Below are 19,634 nucleotides of genomic sequence, written 5' to 3'. Positions count from 1 at the left end.
TTCACTTGAAATAGTATATTGATGCCAGGTTTAGCCTCGAAGTAGGATGCTTATAAGTGAAAAGTGTTTCCAGGTCTTTGTTATAAGTACAAAAAGTATTTTATTTTCAACGACATTTTATCCACTCTTATCCTGGCATTATTTCCCTTACCATAAGTCTATACTGTGCCCAACTTGTAAGCTGTGATCAGTACTCACTCCCTGCTACTTGACTGCTATGAATGAACTGTTCTGTGGAAAAGACTAACATTATGCAAAATGTTGGTCTGCAGCTTTATGCCAGGTCCAGTCACTGAATCACAGAACGATTGAATATCTCAAGCTGGAAGGAACCTGTAAGGATCATCAAGTCCAATCCCTGCTCCTCTCAGACCTAGACTAAACCAGATGATAAATTTTGCTTCATCTGTCAGACAGATCACCACCTCTAAAATCAAAAAGGAAAGAATGGTAATTGTGGCAGGTGATTCCCTTCTGAAGAAAACAGAGGGCCCCATATGTCGACCAGACCCAACCCACAGGGAGGTCTGCTGCCTCCCTGGGCCCCGAGTACAGGATGTTACTGAGAGGCTCCTGGGCTCATTCAAGCCTCTCATTGAAGGTTTGACCTGACCCACTGCTGATACTCCAGGCTGGCAGTGATGAGATTGAAAAGAGGAGCATCAGGGCAATTGAAAGGGACTTTAGGGCACTGGGTCAAGTGGTTGATAGGGCAGGAGCACAGGTAGTGTTTTGCTCAGACCCTTTGGTGACAGAGGAAAATTATGAAAGGAATAGGAGAGCCCACATGATCAATGAGTGCCTCAAGGGTTGGTCTCATCAGCAGAATTTTGGGTTCTTTGATCATGGGGCAACTTTTACAGCATCTGGCCTGCTGGAACAGGATGGGCTCTATTTCTCTGTTAAAGGCATAAGGATTTTAGTCCAGTTCATGAACTAAAGTTAGTTCATGAACTAGCAGAACTCATTGAGAAGGCTTTAAACTAGGTTTGAAGGGGGAAGGGGATGCAGCTGGGCTGTCTGGAAGCAGGCCCAAGGGTGGTGAGCCTGAGCTAGGGGTGAAATCAGTAGCCCAGCTGAAGTGCATGCATACTAATGTGCACAGCATGGGTGACAAACAAGAGCTGGAGGCAATGGAGCAACAGCAGAGCTATGATGTAAATGCCATCATGGAAACATGGTGGGATGACTCACATGGCTGGAGCACTGCACTGGATGGCTACAAGTTTTTCAGAAGAGACAGGAAAGGTGAAAGAGGTGAAGTCATGGCCCTTTATAATACTGACGCTTTTGATGCCATGGGTATTAAAACTAATGACGATGAAGTTGAATGTCTGTGGGTAAGAATTAAGGGGAAGGCCAATAAAGCTGACATCCAACTGGGAGTCTGTTATTGTCCACCCAGTCAGAAAGAAGAGATGGACAACTTATTCCTTAAGCAGCTGGAGAATGTTTCAGGATCACCAGCCCTTGTTCTTGTAGGTGACTTTAACCTACAAGAACATCTTCAGGGAACTTAATACAGCAGAAAAGAGGCAGTCCAAGAAGTTCTTAGAGTGTGTGGAGGACAGCTTTTTGTTGCAGCTGGTGAGTGAGTCCACTAGAGGAGGGGCTATGTTAGATCTGTTGTTTGCAAATAGAGTTGGGCTTGTGGGAGATGTGGTGGTTGGGTGCCACTAGGGGCAGAGTGATCATGGAAGTATAGAGTTCTTGATATTTGGTGAAATCAGGGGGGGCATCAACAAGACTTTTACATTGGACTTCTGGAGGGCAGACTTTGGCCTATTTAGGAGACTTATTCAGTGAGTTCCTTGGGAAGCAGGCCTTAGAAACAAAGGAGTCCAGGAAAGGTAGGTGTGCTTCAAAACAGAAACTTTGAGGGCACAGGAACAGACTGTCCCTGTGTGCCAAAAGATAAGTTGATGAGGCAAACCCCAGCCTGGATGGGCAATGAGGTTTCAGAGGAACATAGGAATAAAAATAGGATGTATCATCTTTGGAAGGAGGGTCAGGTCCAAAGCTCAGCGCAAAGTTAATTTGTCAACTTTTGTATAGGATAATAAAAAATGTTTTTACAAATAAATTAAATGGCAAAAGGAAGGGTAAGACCAACCTTTTTTCTCTCCTGGATGCGGAAGGGAACTTGGTAACTGAGATGTGAAGAAGGTGGAAGTGCTTAATACCTTCTTTGCCTCAGTCTTTAGTGGGAAGATGGCTTGTCCTCAGGACAGCTGTGCTCCTGGGTTGGTAGATGGTGTCAGGCAGCAGAATGGTCCCCCTGTTATCCAAGAGCAGGCATGCAAAGAACTGCTGAGCCACTTGGATGTTCATAAATCTATGGGACCAGATGGGATCCATCCCACAGTGATGAGGGAGTTGGCAGATGAGCTTGTGAAGACACTCCCTATTATTTACCAACAGTCCTGGCTCACTGGTGAGGCACCAGTTTGGTGCTGAGACCATTTCCCAAAGAAACCTGTTTCATTGCCTGACCATGCTCTCAGTGAAGAACCTTTTCCAAATGTCCAATCTGCCTTCCCTATGATGCTGTTTCACTCAATTTCCTTGAGTCCTAACACTAGTCACCAAAGAGATGGGATCTTACCCTCTGCTGCCCATCTTGATGAAGCTGTAGACTAAGATGAGGTCACCCCTCAGACTTCTCCAAGCTGAACAAACCAAGTGACCTCAGTTGCCTCTCGTTAAGTCTTGCCCTCAAGACATTTCATTATCTTGGTCACTCTCCTGTTGCAGTGTGATGTAATAGCCTGTTTCAGCTATCCCAGTTCCTCCCTCAGGTGTGCCAACAACCTCTCCCTTCCCTCCCCTTGCCCCCTTGCTAAGTGCTGTCCGTCAATCTTAACATTCCAGCAAGGTCATCGTGTGATTGGCGAAGTCCAAAAGATGTCTCTCAGCCCTGGCAACACTGGGCCATCCAGGTGGCACTTGTCCCCTGAGAATTCCCCCCTCCCACCCCTTCCCTCCCCCTCTCCTCAGGATTAAAAGACACGGGGACCACGAGGTTCTTGGTTCTGTTGGAGCTGTCGCAACGTTCAGAGGTCTGTGTGCCAGGAATAAAGCTCTGGATCAAACCCTCCAGCAGGACCCGTCTCCTTTTTCCTTCACCATCGCCTAAAGCCTTTCCACCAGAGGCAAACCTGAGTTCCTGCTTGCCTGGACTTGTCCCAAGTGCCAGCTGCAATACCCAGCCAGCCAAAGGTGTTTCTGAGGTGAGACCACCACAGCTGCCGCCTTTGGTCCAGCAGCAAGGCCAACGAGCCCAGGCATGTTCCACCCAGCAATATTGGGATCTTAACCCCAATATTTTGGTTCCAAGACTCACTGCAACAGCCTGATGTCCATCTCATATTGAGGCACCCAAAACTGCCACAGTATTCAAGATGGGTCCTCTGTTGTTTGAGTTTAGGTACCAAATATTTCAGAACATAATGAAACCCTTACCTACCCTTCTTCGTTAGAGTATTCCTTTAGGGTAGTTATCAATCTGTGTGCCACCTTCTTTGGCAGGGCTTTGGGTTTATTTTTCATTGCTTGCTTGCTTTTTATGTCATGTGTTTGATTACTCCTTTTATGCATTCTCAGTCAAGAGAGGAAAGCTAACTTTCTTCCCTGTATTTCTTATAGACACATCTTTGTTGCCATTGATGGTGCAGCTATTGATATGTTCCATTTAACACTACTCAATTTCTGTCTTAAGGTTGAACAGCGGCATTTCTTCCCCAGGAACACTTCAGTCGCTAACTGACACTTGACATTCATTATCAGAGAACAAAGGTATTCAATGTGAACATGCTTACATGATTTTACTAAGTTTGTGATATTATTGAGACAAGAAATTTCACTCAACTTCTTTTGGAATGTCACATGTTGTCCTCAGTTTGGAGCTGAAAGCAAAGTAACTGAAATGAAACTTCCTGTGTGTTTCCAAATGAAACGTGACCTGCAAGGTGGAAATTGTCAGACTGCATGCATAGGAAAGGGAAGCTGATGAGTAATAGAAAAAATTTTACTTCCATATAAGTAACTAGGAAAATCTGAAGTTCTGATGGAATTTTCTAGAGGTAGTTGAAAGAAAATAAAGCTTTGTACATGCTCTGGTGCATCTATACATACAGATGCATTTGTGATTGCATATGTGGGAGTTGTGATGAGGAAAGGAAAAAAAAATATTATTACTTCTTCAAGCCATGTCGAAAAATATGTTTGATATGCATACTAGTTTTCCTTTTGGTTTTTGTTTTAAAGAGACATTTCTTAAATACAATTAAGTATAACTACAGTGAAGGAAGATTTGAAATATGAATCTACAATAAAATAAGTATAAAATAACAAATATTGCAATAACAAGCATATTAAATACTCTAAATGTGAAAGCAAAAATTTTCATTTCTTTTAGTAATTATAGTTCTGATTCCTTTTTTTCTCTTTGCTCCCTGCAATATGTCTAAGATTCTTTAGAATGATGAAGCTTTCCAGTTATTAAGCAGTTTTGTTTGAAGTGCATGACCTAGGATTCTATTAATGATCAGTTCTGACCCCTACGCCTCCCTATAGAGTCCCAGAGATAATAAGAAGAACAGGGAATTATTGATTGAAACTAATGTGGCTTCCTTGTAGATCCTGAGTGTCTGTGTTAAACAAAATCAATCAATGTCAACCGAAAAGCATGTTAATCATAATGTATGAACAACTTATATATGCTAACATCCTATAAAAACAAATATTGCTACAATGTTTGCAAAAGCAATTAAATATTACTAAAACTATAAAAAGTAAAAAACAAACACACAAAAGACCAATCAAACTGTACTTTGATTTGTAACAAAAGGTGTCTGAACACTCTGAATTCACTTACCTGACCTACAACTGTCCAAATTTAAGATTTTTTGGATATTGGGATTGATCTCCTGGAATTTTTCATAGCACTTAGTGGACAAAAAAGTTACTGGTACTCAAATTCAGAGCATAAGAATCTTCTAATCACAGAATTCAGGTAAGCAAATTAATAATTGCCATCCTAATTTTCTCAGGTAAATAAACAAATTCTCTCATACCATTTTTCCTCTCATCAATGATTTCTATTTTCTGAACAAAATTACAATTTATTTCATTTACCAATAAATATATATTCTACATAAGTACTGGAATTATTAAACACTTAAAAGTTCTTTACACACTTCTCAGGATACTATCCTTGTATTCAAAGAAATGCTTTGGCATAACAAATCTTTTCATATTTATACAACTCTTGTGAAAGAACCCAAATCATGGGTGCATCTGTCCACAAATTTTTATCAAAGACTTTTCATCACTTGCTTTAAAACAAATTTAAATTAGCAAAGGTACTGAACAAAACTAAAGAATAATTGCTATCTTCCAATCTCTCACTGGTTCCAGCTTAAAAACTGATGAAGCTTAACTGACACACAGGGAAATTACACTGGTCATAAACCAGATGTTATGTTGAATAAAATATCTTATCAAACTAATGCAACTGAGGTCATTGCTATGGAATTTGATCTCAAAAATGGGACTAGGGAACACCAGTTGCAAATAAAATAATATAATGAAAAATGCAGGCAAACCACTGTCATAATATCACAAACCCTACATTCATGAATAAAAATTACATCATAACAAAACATGCCAAATATACATTATGACTCTGTGGGTGTAGAAATGAAGCAATCAACACTAAATCAAGCTTTAAATCAGGGTGAATATCGATACCCTTTTTTCAGAATACATTAGCAATCTGCCATAGTTAAAGACTGCTAGAAAAAAATACAAATCAAATCAACCTTCTCCATCATATGGAAATATAAGAAAATCTCTGTTCTTCGTGTACTGCTCAGACCAAGTTCTAAACACTCTATTTCCATTTCTAAGAATTTCATTTTTATCTATCTGACATTCACTGTGTTTCCTTTCTTAGGAAAAACCTTCAGTTGAAAGCAGAGTGGATTTTGATAATCAACTCAGGACTTACTCTAAGAGCGATGTTGACAAGTGCAATCTCATCCAATGTTTGTAAAGTTTAAGAGCCCTTAAATTACCTACTCCTTTTGCTGCAAGAATTGACACTTGCATTTCAAAGCTCCAGGAAATATACTACACAACTGAATATATTCTAAGGTGCTTCTCTCCACTGAACATTGTAAAAATGGTAGCAAGGTACAACATAATCCATTTTAAGGTTGTAAAAATTACCAGCTTTGACGCTGAATTCTTAAACCACTCTCTTGTTAGAAGATGCAACGAAATTGTTAGCTAATATTTTCTCACTATTGGGTTAGCAGGTCACACTTACTGCGCCTGCTTCCTTCACATATAACTTTGCATTAAAGGTCTAAGGTCCACCTTCACTTTTGAAATAATTTCTTCAAAATCAAGACTATGTAAGAATGAAATGGACCAAATTTTTGAGGGTTTTTTGACAGCAAAAATTAAATGTCAAATAGCAATTATGTACTTAACATCAACTATAATATAGATGATGACAAATTTGCAAAAGTACATTCTTCATCCTATTTAAGAAAGCTCAGGGAAGGATTTGTTTCAAAAAATGGGATTCTTTACTGTAAAAAAAAAAAAAACAAAAACAAAAAACAACCCAGCAATTATATTTGGTTGTTACATTCCTAAACTACAAGTGTTTGACTTAATATTGGAGAGAAAACCAGCTTTCTGCTACATAATTTTATGTAGCATTCATGTCATGTTCAGAATAAAGCTTTGAAAAAATTTACTCCAGAAATGTGTATAAAAATATGGAAGAATTCAGTGTTAATTCTTTAAACTATGAACCTGGTAAATTCACAGATAGATACTTGTCAGTCAGTGGCCAATTTATCTGCCAGCATTACTTGCAAGAAGGTTAGAGACAAGATAAAATGCTTGTTTATTCTTTCCTATGTAATTGTGTTGAAGTTATGTAAAACTAATTTTTTAACTCCATTCATGACAAAAACCTCCTGATCAAAGGTTTGATTTTTGCCTTCATTTTAGTCTGGAAACCTGATATACAGTTCTAGGTACTACTAACCTTTTTGAGCTCTGATTACAAAACATCCCCAACAGTGCTGAGGAAAATAAAGTAGCATGTCCTACATATCTTGTAGTTATTCTTAGCAAAGGGCTCAACATCCTAATTATAAACATTTCAGAAAATAATGAAAAAAACATGTTATTATATCTTAATATGTCACAGAATCAAAGAATACCAGGTAGGAAGGGAACCTCAAGGATCATCTGGTCCAACCTTTTTAGGCAAAAATGCCAGTCTAGACAAAATGGCCCAGCACCCTGTCCAACTGAATCTTAAGTGTACAATACTGGGGAATCCACCAGTTTCCTGAGGTGTTTCAAATGATGTTTTTTCTCATTTTGAAAAATTACCATTTTCTGTCTAATTGGAATACCCACAGAAGAAATTTGTACCCATTATCCCTCATGTTTTCCATGTGACTCCTTGCCAGCTTTAAAAAAAATAATTATGGTATTTAGACACAAATGTTCAAGGGAAGTTTTATTTTTCAACTGATGAATTTCCCACTTATTTTTCAAATGTGAAGTATTACATTAAGAACCTTCTCTGACTACATGATCTCAAACCATGGATCCTGTCATTCAGTTCTCTGTTTTCATAAAATGATGATCAAGCACATTGAAAGCACAATCAGAATTTGAAAGAGACTTTCTTCATGAGTTTCCCCCAAAAACTAAGTAAAGAAAGAAAAAATATTTTCAAATATCAAATTAACTCAAAGCTTCCATATTTTGAAAACAATCTAATGTAATAATCAAAGGATGAAGTGCAGTCATGTCTTAGTGACATTTACATTCCAGCTAAGTTTCATCTTAAGACACTAACAGGTGTATCAAGGCAAGGCAGAAAAACAGTGTGTAAAAGAGAGTGATGCATCTGACTTATCCTAGGGAGTTAAGATGAGATAAATTACTCTGAGAACGTCCATTTTGCTCTTTATTGGGCATAAAGAAAAACTGGAGTTGCTAGCAGCTACCTTTGGATACCCAAGTTACAGCAAATCAATCTAACCATAGGCCAAAACTGACTGATGAAAAATTATATTTTGTTCCCAGCTGGTGCAGAATTCTTTTTTTTCTTGCTTAGAACTTTGCTGTTTTAAAATAGGAAACATGTGTTGAATATTTTAATTGCTAGTTAGTAAGCATTTTTCCTAAAGTTGCAACTATAAATGACATAATAAAATCATTCCTTTCTTAAGCAATTATATCTTATGATCTAACAACAAAACATGAAAGGAGAACTACTGGATATAGTATTATATTATGAAAGAGACAGCTAAGAAACTATCTTACAGAATAAGAAAAACAGTGAAAGAAAAATGCAAAAATAGAATGTGCATGATGTTCTATATTTAGCTTTGTGGGTTGTCTCTGAAATCTCCTTTTGAGCTGTCTTTGATAATCACTGGTAAGACCAAATTCTGAGGCAACAGTAGGGTGTTCTCCATAATATTTTTATCTGAGGACTTAAACCAGCCAGTATTCAGAGCTAATCCATATTTATTATAGTTCTATACATAAGCATACTTTTTTTTTACTTCTGTTAATGGAGACTAGATCAAAACATATAATTCTACATCATTATTTTCAACATGTCTCCAATTTCATTTTTAATATTAATGCTTGCTAAAAGCCCTGCAAGGCAGACCTCTCTTAACTCTCCCACTGTTAAAATACCAGAGAATTTCATTTGTCTCAAAATATTATTTCAAAGTGAAACATTTTCATACCTCCCTGTATGTGAGCAGTTTTCCAGCTACATGCTATCAGTGCATCTGCAGTGAATCATACAGAATATCATTTTAAAGAGAGAAGAAATACTGGACATGTGATGTACATTCAGATACTGTATTCCAATTATAGCATCAGTGCTTTCTTCAACAGCATTAAATATCACACAGGAGCAGTCACATTAGCCTCCCAGTGGCATAAGACCTTTGAGGCTTGCTTGCAGCATTTTTTAATGTCTTAAGGAAAAGAAGTAGAGGAAAAAAGAATGCCATTTCACTGCTGATTCTGTAATCACATGCAGAATATAACAGCACCATGCCCTTAACATTCAACTGCCTATCAAGTTAAAAGAAAAAGTGAAATTTCCAATGAAAAAAATGAAATTGTAATATCTATACTAGTAGTCAGGTACTTTCCTTTGGCTGAATTTCAATGCTATTGCCATTGTTAGTTGGGACAACATGAAAATTTTCTCTATAGGGTTTTTATGGTTTCTTGGGGTTTTTTTGTGAGACACAATTCTTATATTGGCAGACACTGATTGAATAGATTTTTGCTTCTTACCATCAACACATGCTGGCCTTGCTCTTGTTGTACCGGCAATCTGTCCTTTTTTACATGCACAGCGAGCTGTTTGTCGGGCTATAGTCCTTCGGGGCTGACTGCTATCTCTGTCCAAAGTAACAATCTCACATGTACCTGCAGCCAGTTGACCTGGAAAAAAAACCAGCAACAGGTACCAGAGTCACTGAATGCACTACAGGAAATCTATTACAGCCAAATAGAGCCACGGCCCTAAGTCACAGCAGACACTCCACAACAAATGGGCAGCCAGCCAATGGATATAATAAAACTGAGATGACATACAATTTTTCTTTGTGGTGGACATATGAAAACCCTGCACACTGGTTCTGTCAGAAAATAATTATTGTTCCACAAAAGCCAGAGAGTTGAGGTTACACAGGTTACTTTTAGTTATGTTGGCTAAGTAAATGAAGAAACTTTCACGGCAATGGAATTTAAATGGTATGCTCTTTCCATACTTTCAGAAAAGAAATTATAAAGCATATAGGAAAAAAAAACTTCCCCAAATTTCCATGAATACAATCAAGTCCTAACTGCTTTGTGTTTTGCTTTTTGAAGGAAAAAGCCTTTCAAAGCATGCCCACATTTGACAAACTGTCAGTCCTCTGGCTCTTGCTTCATCTGAACTGAAAGGTAATTAATTCTCTTATTTACTCATATTTGATGTAGCTGTTATTTTCTTTTTTTTCTTTTACTAAATTTACTATGTAACTGTCAAAAGTCTTAAATGACACCACACCCTTAGCTCAGTAATTACTTCCTTTTAATTGACTTGTCCAACTTTGTCCTTTTAATTGACTTGTCCAATATAGATAGCTTTTCCTAAGTACTAAAATTCAAACCACCTAATTCTGAATAGGTGGACTATGCTATGAGAAACAAACAAACAAAAAAAAATCCAAAAAATTATTTTATGAATAACATTAGTTTGAAGTTAATGTTATACTTTTAAAGCAATGCACTTCATCTGGTACAACCAATATTAGGCTAGTAGAATACCAAAATATTACCTTTTACAGGCAGGAAAGATACATTCTTGAATGTCAATGTGTAGAAAGACCAAAAAAAAAAAATTCCTGACTACTACTTTGCATTACATACAACTTCTGGACTTTATAGTGCAGTAGTAAACATGTGCAACACCATCTGCAAATCACGAGCTTTCCATGTTTTAGTTTTTATTAAAAAAAAGAAAAATTCCATATTGTTTTTAGAAAAAAATGTAGTTTAAATAATAGTCACAGTAAATCATTTTGTGCTGTAGAAATAAAAAGAGAAAAAACCAAAAATTCTATAATAACATCAAAACTAAAAGAATAAAACCAAATCAACCTGAAATATATATGAATGGCCTTTAAGTCAAAAGGTGCAATGATATTTTTCTATACTCCTTTTTTTTTTTCATTCAGAATACAAGTTTATCCAGTCTATTCTTCTCAGAAGCAGTTAAAATGCTTGTTGTGTGGAACAGCAAAATATCGCAGACTGTCACCAGCATTGTGTCTCATTCACTGCTAAGGCACCTAAATTCTATGTTTCTATGACTCTTACAGTGCAGTGAATTACAAAATGACAAAAAATAAGATCTCAAAGATGGGTATGAAACAAAGTACTACAAATTCTTGCAAATATATGACATATGTAAGTAACATACATTAGGCACTTATAAACACATATATTATATTCACAATAGTGAACATTATCACCCCAGTGTTTAAGGGCTGCTGGCAACTAGACTCATGAGCTATGGTCAGTCCTGTGTTTCTACCCTTTTCCACTCAGTCTGTTAATAAAAACGTCTTACGATAAACATATTAATTAGAGGACTTCACTCTGTTATATGCTGCTTTTTTTTTTATTCATTCAAAAATATTGGATTAGATGCAAAGGTTTAGCAAGAAAGATAGTGGCACAAAATTTTCTAGTAAAAGACAAGGGAGATCCTGCTACACTCAAACATGTTGAACTGAAAAAAAGAAAAAAAAAACAACAAATCATTTGCCTTGGTGCTAACATATTTCATTCTGGGTTGTAGGAGATGTATTGCTCCTAAGGAATATAGCTGTCTTGGTAGATCATGTGAAAAAAAAAGATAATGAGAATTGTATTTAGATCCTGATGCCTTAGGCCACAAAAAAGTGGAAGCATAAGTAAGACATGTAAGTGTACAGCTTTCCATACTCTCAACTATCCATGAGTCTATTTCTTTCATTAAAAGCTATGATAAATCATACAATCTAGGTGAATAATTGTATAAAATCTCATTTCAGAGGAAAGGAACCAGACTTACAGCACAGTGAAGGCAAATAATGACTATAATCAGAGAATAAAAACAACGAAGCTCTATGTCAAGATAATTTGTGAAGGCAATGAGTTTTCCAGGGACTGCAAGCTATGAGTATCAATAAGAACAGCTAATGGCATTTTCTGCTTTTGGACCTGTAGAATTTTAGTTCTGCTTTGGTTTTCAGAAATGATAATTTCTTCCAGGCATAGTAACCTAATTTTCTTTATGAATTTTGAAAACTAGGATACCTACACAAGAGTAATTGCTATACAATTTTGTCTGTTGCTTTTCTTTTTTCTATAGCAGAAGAAAATTGTAAGCTGTTGTAGAGGTACAGGAGCTCTTACATACATGACATAAATATTTCCTCTCGATTGTGTCACAGGCCGCAAAGATTGCAAGCATATTAAGCACTGCAGCAGAGAGTACATCCAGTGTTACTTGGCTTTAGATGGCTGTAAAGCATGAAATGTATTAGTTAAGGTTATGGAAGGCCATCTCCAGAGAGAGAGAGTCATCCTGGTGTAAAACATGCCCTCTCTGTCTTTCATTAGGTGGAATGGTAAGTCTACAGGAGTACACTTAAATGACGTGTGCTACATTGGCTTTTTAGCAATTTAATCTAGAAATATAAGGTACAAAGTAATGGAACTAAATGAATATGCTTCTTGCAAGTACTGAATTGCAAAAATTAGGATGCCTTTCATTTTCAGGGAAGTTAACACAGTGACCTCTTTCAGAGATGTTAATGAAAAAAGGCTCTTCATCGGTGAGCCTCTGAACATGCTCCACTTCACTCCTAAAGCCAGAGAAGAAATCTCTAGGCATCAATGGCTGGAGTTTCACTGGAGTTTTCCAGTTGAGAGATTAAGAGCCACAGTCCATGAACAGTCATAAAGGCTCCACACTTCCATTATATTTTCTTTATGTGTTTGCAACACGCAAAGCAACTCACCACCCTCCAACCTAAACAAAATAATCTTGGTGGAAAAAAAATACAAGCATCATTAAAGAATAGAGTCATACTAGCCTTGTCTAAAAGTTTTCTTCCAAGAAAATTTTGGGTTTACTGTTTTATGAAGCAAATATGAAGATTATTTCAGAAGTACCATAAAACTAGAGCTTTCCAAGTTAATTAGTAGATATTTCTTTGTTACTGCTACTGTTATTAAATATACATATGTAAATATGTTAAATATATCTTTTATAATTTTAATCCAATAATTAAGACCTCACTGGCAATTTATTTGATTTTCTGTTGTCACCATCTGATTGCTAAATAGAGAAAAGTTTCAGTTCTTTAATGCTGCTTTATAGTGTAGCACTGCATTCTTAAAATGCCAGTAGGTCTCTCCCCACTCTGTCCCACCACAAACACGAATGCTTCTATACGGAATTATTTCAGAAAAAGGGAAAAACACAGGATTCTGAATTAAAAATGCAAGTCAAAGTAAACAAAAATTAAAAAAAAACACAACTTGCTAAAATTTTAAGTAAAAAGGACTGAGCTCTTGGCTTGTATCTTGAAATTGTTTACAGTAACTGCTGTATACATCACTTTTTTTGGTTTTTTTTCCTAAATGAAATCCATTTGTGATCAGTCCTCAAACTATTCTTTGTGAGATTTTCATGGAAGTGTGGGAATCATGAGTATAGGCATATGTATTTAGCAAATGTGCAGGAAATATCTCAAGGTAAAAAGAGCATATTTTGCTCTTTTTATAGTACTTGCATTCTTGAAATAAAATAATTTGTTTTTGAAAAGCTTAAGAACAGAGGGCATTTTTCATGTTTACCACTAAGACTCTTCTGTAAACTAAATGTCATTGTTGAAAGAACAAAGATTTTTGAAAGATCTGTATTTTCTGCAATAGTTAAAAGCCTTAAATAGTAGATATATTTGCATTACATGGAGGATACTTGGGTAATATTTTAATATTCTGTGGCTAAAAATTATTTCTTTAATTATCAACATTAACTACAGAAATTAAGTTAAAGATTTTTTTTAAATTTATGCTTATTGTAAAGCTGAAGGCTTTACCTTTAATTCATTTAAAGAAACAAAATCAAATTATGAATTAATGGATCTGTAGGTACAGTGAAAGTAAGTCTTGATCTATATATACAGATTTTTCCAGGAGTTTAGATTTCATGCTCATCCAGAAAACCTACTTGTGATTTGTACATGCAGGCTTATATTATGGTTTCAGTGAACAATTTTTCCATGCATCACCAATTTGATGCCTAGCAACACAAGCTCTTTTAGTTCAAAATGCATTAAGTTAGATGGTATTAAAATTCTTGGCTGGATTCAGATATGCTTTTGTCAGTGAACACAATGCAGGAGTTGTTTCAAAATCAGATCATAGGAATACATTCAGTAATTTTCTATTACAATATTGAAGTCTTTCTGACAACAGAGCCATGCCAACCCCTGAGCAGAGCTGAGGATCAACAATTCCTACTAAAATAAGGGGGAACTGAAGTACTTAGTGTCACTCATTATCTGCAGTTTGACATTAACCTGAGTAAAAAATATTTAAATATAATTCAATTTAAAATATAAAAAGCATATGTTTAAGTGGAACTCAATTTTTGTCATATATTCTTCCTCAAAGAAAATATCCTGAAAGAAGATCTCTTACACTGAACATGATCCAATTCCAGACAGTCCAATTACTTTTTCTTTTTAAACTTTAGTCCATAATGAGGGAGATTATGGCAAGGAATTGGTTTTCCTCAAAGAACCAAACTCATGTTTAAGCTGCAATAGTAGAATCTGTGAAAATCCAACTAGCATTAACTAAGAGCAGGTTCTAGGATGCTTCTGGGGAAAAAAATATTTAAAATAAAGTAATAAAGTAAATAAGAGCAGAATTGGCTTAGTCAGTATGGGGAAAAGTTTTTTTTTTTTCAAATTAATCTGCACTATTCAAGAATAACTATCAAATAAGAAAATTGTTTCCATTGTTAACTTATGTGATACAAAGGCATTTTAATTTTTTAATAGATTATGTTTAAGGAAATAAACTTTTTCCCTTTCATCTTTTCAAAGTCAGTGACATTAAAAGCATTTCTTACCAAGATGTTTCATATACCATTTTGGATCTTATATTCATTTCATTGAAACAAATTTTTTGTCTGTTTAAGTAACAAGGCTACACTAAACAATTCTTCATGCGAGTAGAATTAGACAACCTGTTTAAAACAGTCTTTACCAGTTTTTCTTGAGGGTATGATTATGTTGTCAGTGGAAGACAAGACCGATGAAACAAAAAACTAATTAATTTAGATAATCCTTATCTATTGGTGTAACCCACAGGTTCCCACTAGAGTAAAAAGCAGTACAGTCTTTCCGGAAGATTCCTTACATTTACTTCATTACAGGTTCAGAGCAATACTTGATGAGAGTCAACATTACAGTGTGATCTTTGTAGCCTCTCAATCTTAAAAGAAGTGATTTTGAATTTTAGTGGTATTAAAGAAGAAGATGTGTCTTAAAAAGTGTGGCTTGAGTGCCCATTTTATGAAGAAAAAAAATCACTGTAGAACTTAATTGGTAAAATTTATGAATAATGAGAAAAATATGATTAATGCCTTCTCCTTTAAATATTTAGTTTAATTTTTCAGAGTTCCACTGCAATGAAACAGTATATTATGATATTATGTCCCCCTAGTAATTACTAATCTTACTGCAATTTTCAGACTACCACTTAGCCATCTCAAGCACATAAACAGCACAGACATTAGGAAAATAGTTTTCAGCTCCTCCATTCTGAAATAAGCAGTAAATTTTAATTAAGATAGATCCTAGTCTTCTAAGTGGTTGCACAGGAAAGAAAATCAAGTCTGTGGAGATTCAAGATACATTCAGGGCCCATTTTGAGATTTCATTTTTTTCCAGATAAGAGTAATGCCCTAACTTATTGCACCTGATACTGCTACTTCATGTAATTGCTAAATGTTTTGTTGTATAATTAAGAATAATTTCCCCTCTATCTGACTATTAAAAACACAAGAGAAAGAAAAATAAATGTAAAACCCAACTGCAGTAAAAACAAACTGCAATATTTCAGATTCCAAATGGGATTCTCAATCAGAATTGGTACACAAAGGGGAATTCCAGACCAGGAAAAGATCAAAATCAAGGATGTATGAATAAATATAGAAACAAGTCATTTTTACATAGGAACTTAGTTCTAACCAATTTTTCCTCCTTTATTACTTTAAAACATATTTCATACTGCATATGTAGAAATGACAAGGTGTTTGAGTCCTTTTTCTTCAACTAATTTCTGCCTCTGTGTAAGTCAGTGTGAACTGCAAATCTCAGCTGCACAGAGCTGCTCCAAGGAGGACCTGCAGCTCCAAGGGGTTAGTTAATTGCTTCTGGAGGCCCCAGTTGGTTACAGAAAGGAAATAACTGCAGGAATCCAGGACTGAACAAAGCTTTGCTTATTTGCATAAGCCAGGAAGTGGCTGTTATTCTATTACTTTCCTAAAAAATATTAAAAGATGTTTAAAAAAAGATGGAAGAAAAGGAGAGGGGAAAAAAAAGGCAAAAGAAAATTAAAATGGAAAAGAAAATTAAAACCAAAAAAAAAAAAAGAAATAGTAAAAAAGAAAAAAATCCTTCTATGTCTTTACCAGCCTCTACATGTAAAATAAACCTAGTCTGTTTATAAAACCAACATAATAGCCATAGGGGAAAAAATGTTATTGGAGGGATGCTGATATTTCTCTTGAGAAAGACAGGGATAAAAAGCACAGGTTTGTCTAAAAAGCTACTGACATTTGTTGGAGCCAGAAGCTGTATGTCAGGAAGGAACAAGTCTGTTGTGTTAGCAAAATATGTCACTGCAGGGAGCATGAAATCAGTTTGAAAGAACATGCAGATAAAGTCATATATCAGAAGTAGATATAATGTAGCTGCTCAGGTAAACAGTGTTTTTAACTTCTCAGGCTTTCCTTTGCACTATCAAACCGTTATCCTAAGATTACCTGATTGCTATTCTAGAAGGATTTGAAACTACTTACAAATGAACAGCCTTTAAAAACTCATCATACAAGTAGCCATCCTGCTTGTATCAAGGTATGCACTGCAAGATTCTGAGTTCAGAAGGTGAGCAGGTTTTGGGTAAAATTTGGTCCAGTAAGGGCCATGCAGGAAAGAACTAACATACTGAAATTTTGTTTTCTTGAATCCCGTTGATTTGTCTCAGTCCTTAAATTGCAAAAACAATAACCCCGAAGTCTAATTAACATCCACCAGGAACTAAGTTATATCCTAAGCAAAAAGAACTGTGTCATTATTCCGTGCCTGTAGCAGGTTTCAAAACCTGAAGGCCAAAGCAAGCAGCTGAAGACAACAACTACCTAACACTATCCAGCCTTGTTAACATGCCATATGGTAACTCATACCTATGTATGAATAAAAAACTCAGATTATGAAAATTTTCTGTCATTTTTGTAGGACAACTATTATCACAGTACATAAACTACTCTCCTGTTAAGTAGGTCTAAATGATTTCTTTAAAATAAGGCTGTTTATTTTCACTACTGCCTGTAACATTACTCTTCCCTTTTCTCAAAAGACGATGACAAAAAAACCCTAAAATATTTTCTTTCTAGTAATGGCACTGAAATGCAGTTGTTTTTTTGGTAATCTAGATGGCAGGCTTACCCTGAAGTCACTACATAGCAGACAAAATGTTCTAGTAGCTAAGGCAATTATTTTGCCATCTTTTTTGTTCATGGAAAAGGTCCATAAACATTCTCCATTTAAAATAAAGTCTCTCAAGACATGGTTATGCTGCACTTGCTGTGAACATATAGGTACAACAGCTCACACATAACCACAGGGAAATATAAACTTATCTTAGGAACACAGCAAAAGTAAACACTGGAAAAAACAAAAAGAAAAAAAAAAGGAAGCTGTCCAAGAAGGAAACAAAACTCAACAATTTTTAATGCCTTACTATCCCTGAGAAGAAGTAGTCCCACTGAAAATATATTATATTAATTAGAAGTATTATGGATGAATCCAAATCAGTCTCATGCTGGGAATCTTGAGAAGACAAAGGATTCTCAAGCCCAAAGCTCCAACAGGCAGAATTTGCATCTCTTGTTGTGTGTCTGCAGTGATCATAAAGGAAGTTTATGGTGCATGTGTTCAACTAATCTGGATGCTAGCATGAGTGCTCAGTTCAAGCACATCATCAGGACCAGAGCAGAACAGCTAGTCCCTGCTGTGTCTGATGTTTCTTCTTGCTTTGCCCTCCCTGTTGTCACTGCTCCCAGCAGAGCAGTTCCTCCACGTGTACAGCAGGGCACAAGGGAGGCCCTCATTCCGGGGCTCTGCTGAGCCCATGGCTACATTCAGCACACAAGCCCCACTACTGCAGGTTCAGCACCAAGGTAAGTTAGAAAGACAGATATAGTATGCAAAAGAATTATGTCCTTTCTGTTAAGCTAATACAAAACTTCAGCTCCAACCAGAAGGAGTGAACTTCAGACCAGGCTTCTTAACTGATTAATTTGAGTGATGGCTTTCATTTTAAAAGTTTGGGAACAGGGTTTTACGCAAGTGTGACAGAGAAGCATGAGTATGCTGGCTATTATTCTCAGATGTTCTGCAGACTTGGAGGAGTGATTTTCTATCTGGGCCAGCTTCACTGCTGCATTTTCCATTTTTATCTGTTTTGCTCAAAATGACTTATGAAACAGGTGCATGCCGAAATGAAAAGTTTTCATGGATAAAATCCATGATTTTTATATCCTTATTTCTAGTCCTCCAAGAATATAACCATTTATGGGATAAGATTCTCTTCTGCACAACTCAGAGGAGGGTGTCAGAAAAAGAGTTTTTAAGTTGCTCATGTATCCAAGGCTACCCAAAGAGAGAACAGTTAACGAGGACGACTGTCATCCCACCCACCTTTACCAATCAGTAAAGAGCTCAAGATTAGAGACATACACAATATCTCCTCCTGTGTCCCACTAACCAGGAACAATACCTTCCATTTACACACCTAAGTGTTCAACCATTGCACACTCACAACTCCATTATTTCAACTCTACAACATATGGAGGGGCTTCTGCTTAAAGAAAGTACATAATGTGTGTTCACACTAGTTGTAGAATTAATCTCAAGTTACTGAAAACCTGAAAATATCTTAACTGTACAAATTCATTTTCTTCTGGACTTAGTGCCTGCAAAATAAACACAAACAAATCTATCAACAGAAGCAAAAATTATATGGCATGATATATGCTCATATTATAGAAAGCAATGTCACAAAGATTTTATACACTGATGACCTTTTAAAAACTTTAAATGAACATTTATTATTATTATTATTCCCTCTAAAGCAAGTTCATCTTTTTATGTACTGCTTATCAGTTTTACTAGCTAATAAAAAGTTAAATTATGCCATCAATTTCCCAATGAATGCCTAATAAATAATACTTCCTTAGTTCAAGGTCCTTAATAAAAAGGAATAAAAATGAGGCCTGACACCATTTTGCTTACCATTTTGATGAACTAAATTTGCTATTACTCATGGTGTATCATCATGAAATATGTTTTCTAAGATGTAGAATAGACTGTAGTTAAGTTTTCTAAACACAAGCAAACTTGCATAAATTTACACACATATACACATACAGATATTCTTCACAGAAGGGTGTGTTGAAGATCATGCATTGAAGGCATTGCTTCTGATATTGACCATAAGATGTAAGCTATTTTCCACGATTCCTCACACAATACTGTTATACGAAGAACACAGAGTGGATCATTAAGCCTGCTCTTTATCGTACCATAATCAATGGTGCAATATCTTTACTTTAAAATATACAACTCTAAGTCCAACCCAGAGAAAAATTCATAGCAGAAACTACCTGTGTAAGACTTCCCACTTAATTCAAAGGGAATGCAAAAATCAAAAAAAGCCAGGTC

At 35.9% G+C, this 19,634-nt stretch overlaps 1 protein-coding gene across 9 annotated transcripts in view; it reads right to left on the bottom strand.

Annotated features, from left to right (window-relative positions):
* TAFA5 (TAFA chemokine like family member 5) overlaps window positions 1-19,634 on the bottom strand; it is a 467,230-nt gene that overhangs the window by 231,884 nt on the left and 215,712 nt on the right. For all 9 annotated transcript variants that reach the window (XR_008508408.1, XR_008508409.1, XR_008508410.1 and 6 more), the window contains one exon: window positions 9,367-9,516. Coding sequence is in view for 5 of the 9 variants with exons in the window: in XM_036400615.2 (XP_036256508.1) it covers window positions 9,367-9,516 (150 nt within the window). In the remaining 4 variants the exon portion in view is untranslated. The remainder of the gene's footprint in view (window positions 1-9,366; window positions 9,517-19,634) is intronic.

The sequence above is a fragment of the Molothrus ater genome, chromosome 5 (assembly GCF_012460135.2).
Source record: "Molothrus ater isolate BHLD 08-10-18 breed brown headed cowbird chromosome 5, BPBGC_Mater_1.1, whole genome shotgun sequence".
Taxonomy (NCBI): Eukaryota; Metazoa; Chordata; class Aves; order Passeriformes; family Icteridae; genus Molothrus; species Molothrus ater.
Note: the sequence above shows the minus strand (reverse complement) of the source record. Positions and strands in the feature narration are given on the sequence as shown.